Source organism: Haliotis asinina, chromosome 2 (assembly GCF_037392515.1).
Source record: "Haliotis asinina isolate JCU_RB_2024 chromosome 2, JCU_Hal_asi_v2, whole genome shotgun sequence".
NCBI classification, from domain to species: domain Eukaryota; kingdom Metazoa; phylum Mollusca; class Gastropoda; order Lepetellida; family Haliotidae; genus Haliotis; species Haliotis asinina.
Genome location: NC_090281.1, coordinates 74,957,570 through 74,964,753, shown reverse-complemented (window position 1 = coordinate 74,964,753; position 7,184 = coordinate 74,957,570). Strand labels below are relative to the sequence as shown.

The window sequence follows — 7,184 nt, the reverse complement described above, 5'->3', positions numbered from 1 at the left end:
AAGAATTATGACCCACACCAAAAAGTACAAGATATATTTTAATGACAACATATCACAGACTGACAATGGACGGTGAGATCCTCACTAGCTGGTCAATACGTTACAATATTCACCATGGACGGAGAAACAAATCTGATGTCTTCAACAATATGAACACAGTAAAGCACTTGAAACAAACTATTCCCCTGATGTACAGATCACAGGTGAGTACCATATTATTTCATCACTTATTTACAACTTGGGAGTCAAACTTTCCTGACTTAAACCTCATTACACTTGGAATGTTGTACACTAAGAACAAACCCAAACAGTGGGTGTAAATTGTGAAAAACAGTTCCAACCTTTAACAAAAGCTTAAATAAGTTAAAGTATATATAATGAATATGATAAAACGGACGGAATTCTATATTCCCGGTGGATTAATTCACAATGCATTTTCCTCAAAGGCCTGCCATGTCTATAGCTGCATGATTATAACAGAAGTACAACTAAAGTCCCACAGAGACATAGAATAAGTTCTTACATACAAAGTTGTGTCACAGCTGTATCCAGTTGATTTGTTTATCTTCCCAGTCAGTTGTAACAGTCTAACACAATGGGATATATCTAGTTCTTCCCTACAAAGTTGCAATAATGGCTAGATACAGTTGATCTAATTTATCTCCCAATTGGTTGTAATGTATAACACAATGTGTAACTCATGATATTATGAGCATTTAATGTTTCAAGACTTGCATACCAGTTATCCAGCCTGTCAGTTGTAAGATGATTAGTAGTTTTATAGCAGGAAAATCTTGAACTGCAGAAAATAATTGCTCTGCATCTAGTGGTCCAGTTTACTAACAAAATTAAGTATATGTGATATTTGGACATTTCTCATGATGTCTCGTGATGTTACACTATGTCTGGAGATGATAGACCATGGCTTGTGATGTGTGATGATGGCTTGTGATGTTAGGCCGTGTCTAGTGATGTCAGCTCATCCAATGTTAGACACAGACGTCTGTTGACGTATGTGTTCTGGCGGCTCTACAGGTTACGAAGGAAGAGCGCGGCACCACACTGCAGCCACTGACTCTGGTTGCCGCCACAAGGGATGTTGAGTCGGGCGACAATGCGGTCACGGGCACTACTATAATAGATGGGTACCAAGATGCTCTCATCACTGCTGTACGGGTCGGATGATTCCTGGCACACAAAGAAAATCAGTAAAGAAATACTGCTCAAAAAGTCTTCTATCGTCAGGTATTCAATAAAGTTAATACAAACAGTTACAGAGCTAATAACAAAGATGACAGCCATATCAACAGAGCTTATAACAAAGATGACAGCCATATTAACAGAGCTTATAACAAAGATGACAGCCATATTAACATAGCTTATAACGAACAGCCACATTAACAGAGTTTACAACAAAGATGACAGCCATATTAACAGAGCTTATAACAAAGATGACAGCCATATTAACAGAGCTTATAACAAAGATGACAGCCATATTAACAGAGCCAATAACGAACAGCCACATTAACAGAGCTTATAACAAAGATGACCGCCATATTAACAGAGCTTATAACAAAGATGACAGCCATATTAACAGAGCTTATAACAAAGATGACAGCCATATTAACAGAGCTATAACGAACAGCCACATTAACAGAGCTTATAACAAAGATGACAGCCATATTAACAGAGCTTATAACAAAGATGACAGCCATATTAACAGAGCTTATAACAAAGATGACAGCCATATTAACAGAGCCTATAACGAACAGCCACATTAAAAGAGCTTATAACAAAGATGACAGCCATATTAACAGAGCTTATAACGAACAGCCACATTAACAGAGCTTATAACAAAGATGACAGCCATATTAACAGAGCTTATAACAAAGATGACAGCCATATTAAAAGAGCTTATAACGAAGATGACTGAACTATACTAACAAACAGAATCCATGAAAGATTATTGACCAGAGGAGTTTTGGCATATCATGTCAAAAACGTTCACTTTATGGAAACAACCATAACACTTAAAGTTAAACTGAACATCATAACTGACAAGAAACCTGAACGTTCTGTGTGTTTGCATTCTACTACTATAATTACTCCAAAAAGAAGATTATAAATCAACTGAGCTGGACTTACAGTAGTTGCCATAGTAGTAAATAGACAGATGAAACATTTCTAGATGAAAATCCATATCATCAACAGTAATGCTGCTTGTCCTTACAGTAAGACACTAAAATACTCAACAATATTGACATACATGATAGAGAGAATCCTTTACACCTTTTGACATGTGTAACTAACTGAAAAGCAAACATGCATTGATGTATTGAGATGTCTGACCATGTCTCCTCTGTACAAGAAGTCATCATGCCCTCACCTTAGGAATCCAGGCAACGACACATGGAGGTATGGCAGCAACACTCGGGGAGTCTCGCTGGTTCTCAGACAATCTTGACCCATCAAAGCTACATCCTTCAAGCTGCAGTCCCCCAATTTTGACTGAGGTGCGAGCCCCCTGTATGGAGCCCCTCCAGCTGCAGGCAAACTTGAGGCTGTCCATAGAGCACTGTAGCTCTCTGGAAACAGGGCAACATGGGGGACTGAGTAACGTTGCATCAAGCTTCTGTTTACATGGGCACAATTTCTTTAAACCTTTAGCATTGAGTGAGGTCTCAAAAGCTTACAACTATGATGAACCCACAAGAATGGGTAAGGTGAAAACAAATATAGACATGTAATCTGGGCAATCCATAGTTTGAAGTCACTATCATAAGTTCATAGTTTGCCTTTCATAAGTTTGCAATGACACAGCTCCACGAGGAAAATGTGGCATGCTGGATTTATCTTGGCACATATCATATTATATTGCAAACATATCAAATGCATGTATGCTTTGTTTGGAATTGGCGAGATCACCAGTGTTAGGCATCTATTCATTTACACATACACATTCACAAAAGATATCACAGGACAGCATGCATGCATTATTTCCCAAAGTCTGTTTCAAGGATGCTGCTTACCTGGCTGTCTGCTGTCGGAGGGCGTTGAGGAAGGTGTCAGGTTTGAAGAGTTCCGACAGGTCCAGAGTGCTGCTGAGCAGACTCTGACCCTGTGCTCTCTCCACCCAGCCCTGAATAGCCTGGGTGCGGGCTACTAGGCCACGAAGGTACTGGATGGGGTCCTCAGGGCCGTCCCACTGGTTCAGCCAGTTGATTGGGGTCTGAATAACACAAACATGAAACTCACAGCCACACATTTACCATAGGGAATAAAAACATCATCCAATGTTCAATAAACCCTGATGACTTTACTTGCTTGATTCCTTTACACTAACTTACCAAATTAATCAGAATATCTCCCAAAAATGACAATAAAAGTAATGTGACATCAAGCATCCAGACTGCAGCAACCATGCACAACCTACACACAAACCACACTGTACTCAAGAAATAATGTCCCAAAATGACTGAGTAGCTGTCACTTTGTGTTCAATCACAAGTGTTACGAGTGTGTATTTTCTGTATATTTTGTTATTAATTAAGTAATAATTATTATTGGATCACAACATTTAGTGTTTGGAATAATAATTATGATGGGTCACATTTCATTTTAATGGATGGTCAACACTTTTAGGATTCTGGTTTTACGGAATTTATCTGCTCCTAGTTTTCTATGTGTTTACTTTCGGGAGACTTATTCGAGGGCATTCTACAGTGTTGACGATATTTGTAAGTGCCCAAACTTTCTGGAAATGACTTAGTATATAGAAAAAGGCTGGTTGCCGTGTTGAGGGCGACACTCATTCATATTAAACTGGAGGATATACATCACTGCCAACTCTTGATCATCAAACCCCGTCAACGCCTGACCTACATTATCTGCTGTCAGACCGATCGCTCTCTCACACCAGGACTTTGGTGAGTTTGCTATATTGTATTTTGTGACCCATTGACTTAGATTTTGTCTCACTTGTATTGTGACTATAGACTTGTGACTTTGTATACCTTGCTCTCGTTGCATAATAATACAGAATTTGAATGTTTATGACTTGTCTTTGTTCTGTTTTGCTGGTTCACAGGGGGATTTTTTACATAGTTTTTCATAATAAATTCTTAACCGTAACACAAGGCTATTACCTCAGTTCCAAAAGCTGGATAAAACAACCATCAGAAACTCACATCGCCAGCCAGTGAGAACCTCAAGACAACAAAAGTTATTTACACTCTTGAAAACTCTTTAATATGTGCCCTGCTAGCTGACCAAAAGTTTGGATCAGTTCTGTTAATTCTAAAGGTATCCTATTTACCTCCTGGTTGAGCAGGGCTGCTGCAAGATTCTGTACTTCTTTGGTGAGGAGTTGTGTGCCCCTGATGATCTTGGACAGTGCAGCCAGGGATGCATGCACCTTCTGTACCAGCTTGACAGAATTATAGAACTCGAGCTGGATGAAGGAGAGGATGGGTGAATCCTTCCCACTCCGCTCACCTGGAGCAGAAACCTTCATCTGGATCAGCTGGGAGCCCTGAAGTGAAAGAAGAAGTTGGTAAGCGAAACAGGAAGAAAGACTATCAACCCTCTAAAATGCCTCCCATTGAATCATTAGAGCAAGAAAATGATCATAAACAGAATCTATAACTGACTGAACATATCTTTAATGCATTGCTTTCATAAAGAAAACACACATGAAGATCTGAGTTAGGACTGATCTTCAGTAAACCATGCTTGTCATAAGGGGAAATTATGGTATTGGGTGGTCAGGCTTTGGTTGTTATCATATCCCAACTGCCTAGATCTATGAGGTCAGGCACTGGACTGTCTGGTCCAGATTCAACTATTTACAGAATGCCATCATAGAAAACAAGCATGCATGCTTGAATATTGATGAGTGCAGACAGACAATTTGGTCATTTGTCAGATGCAAGAGTCTAAACGTTTATTTCAGCCATGTAATAAAAGGCACACTAAAACGTACTGACATTGGTGTTCAAAGAAGTTTGAACTCATACATTGAAAAGATGTGACCTCCGAAAGCTATCTGGGTTACGTCAGTCTAAGTAAACTTATCCTCAGTACTTTTCGTTACACTCCACCACTGAGTCTAACAAAACCTTATGGGAGGTCGTGTCACCTAACCTTTGAGATTTACCAATCAGAACACAGCTTACCAAATCGCCAAAGTGCACATTAGCACATCCCTTATGAACTTTTTATCTCAAAAAGGTTCATACCCAAATGATTCTGAATGCTATTTAGCATACGATCGCTTCCGGGTGATGCACATGGCGTACATACTGCCATGACAACGGTGAGTAAACAGTCGCTGAAAATGGTGTTTTTGACAATATTCAAGGATGTTATCTTGCCTAAATATTAGCTAATGGTAACCATGTCAACAGAAACCCAAAAGTGTATATACTGCAGGTCAAATAACTGTGTTATATGCTGATTTTTGTTTGTGGAGAGATCTGTGTCGGTGACCAGAATATTTTGAAAGTCCCTCCGATCCTTAAATAGTAGCCATTGTCTGATTGGTTAAATCTATATAACTGTCTCGCATTTGATTGAACTGTCATTGCTTGCTCAAAGGTTACCTGACGCGACCTTCTACTTGGTTTTGTTAGACTCAGTGGTGGAGTGTAACAAAATACACTGAGACGAAGTTTACTTAGACTGGGGTTACATGTACATATTTGTAGTTTCACCTTCCTCTCCTCACTGTCTCCAGTGTCTCACCTGGTTGAGTTTCTTCCATAAGTTGAGTATTGGTCCCAGTTCGTTGGCCCACACTTCCTTGTCAAACTTGCTGGCCTTCACATCAGCCCTCTGCAGGATTCTCAGCTGGCTGATGACCTGTGAGCTGATGATTCTCTGAGCTGAACGTTCAATGTTCTCTGGCAGACCAAAGTAGGATGGCTTGTCAAATTCTGGCAGGGACTCTATGGTGTCGATATAGTCCTGTGAAAGGGGTTTTAAGGACAGTTTCAGAATTTGAAATATGAATACAACATGTTATCAATTGTGTGTGTTTTTGTAGGTTGTCTTTGAGGATCCAATACAAGAGGATGGAACAGCCCTGGTTCTACCACAGTATAGAAAAGTTTGAAGTCCATGGTAGAATGTATGATAAATATAATGCTGCATCAGACACAAGATAAAATTACATCAACAGTTTCAGTGATCTAACCACCATCTTGAGCATCACGACATATCAACATACAATCAAGTCAGTCAAATATTATAAACCATGTGATATCTTCGGACAGACATGGGGACTAGTCTGTCCTTGAATCCCTTCAGAAAAGCTTTGAAGTTTTGGCATGCAACAGGAGAAATGATCCTTCTCATAACACAAACATAATAAACTTTATCAACCAACTGACACACTGTAACCACATAATCCTTACAAGATGGCTTGGATTACAAATATGATGCTTGGACCAGCCTGGAGTGAAAGATTCAAGAAGGTGCTCCTTTTAGTTTTTATAGGGCGATGGGGTAGCTTAGAAAACCCTGGTGCGATTCCTCATACACGTAACACGAAATGTCTGAGAAATAATCCTTAGTGAAAGTGATATTCTTGTGTACTTACTCGAATGTTGGTTGAGTTAGGCAGTTTGAGTGGTCCAAGGCGTTTGTTTCGCCCTTGCGGTGACAAGACGCTGACATCAAACAGCTGTTTGAGATAGGAAACCATCACCCGGATGTCAAATGGGTTGTCAACGCGGCCACCATAGATGGCAAACTCAAACAAGCCATGTATAAAGAGGTAGTTCAAGTCTTGACCTGTAAGAGAGTATCGTGTTCAAGTGAAAACAATTGTAGCGATTTAACTTATTAACATCAGCACACTAATGATGAACTATACATCAGTGTTAAAGATTAGATGATGATGATGATGATGATGACGACGATGATGATGATGATTGACATACCTCCACTTCTGCAGAGTCGATCAATGATATCAGCGCCAGCCCTCAGATCCGAGAGAGAGAACTCATAGAACTTAGTCCATCCCTGTGAAGTAATATGTAAATACAGATTTCAGACTATATTTGATCACTGCAGTCAGAACACTGCCTTTCAGACAGGGTTGTATTCACGGAAGCGTGGTAGAGGTGTTGTGTCTGTTTGTAGGCGAATTACATAAACCTGAAGTGTGCTTCTCACTATATATT

At 39.7% G+C, this 7,184-nt stretch overlaps 1 protein-coding gene across 2 annotated transcripts in view; it reads right to left on the bottom strand.

Annotated features, from left to right (window-relative positions):
• Positions 1-25: 25 nt before the first annotated feature.
• LOC137274304 (cytoplasmic dynein 2 heavy chain 1-like) overlaps positions 26-7,184 on the bottom strand; it is a 76,676-nt gene continuing 69,517 nt past the window's right edge. For both annotated transcript variants that reach the window (XM_067807440.1, XM_067807441.1), the window contains 7 exons: positions 6,942-7,023; positions 6,599-6,792; positions 5,743-5,964; positions 4,316-4,531; positions 3,030-3,229; positions 2,387-2,585; positions 26-1,188 (listed from right to left, as the gene is read on the bottom strand). In XM_067807440.1, coding sequence (XP_067663541.1) covers positions 1,030-1,188; positions 2,387-2,585; positions 3,030-3,229; positions 4,316-4,531; positions 5,743-5,964; positions 6,599-6,792; positions 6,942-7,023 — 1,272 coding nt within the window. In that variant the 3' untranslated portion in view covers positions 26-1,029. The remainder of the gene's footprint in view (positions 1,189-2,386; positions 2,586-3,029; positions 3,230-4,315; positions 4,532-5,742; positions 5,965-6,598; positions 6,793-6,941; positions 7,024-7,184) is intronic.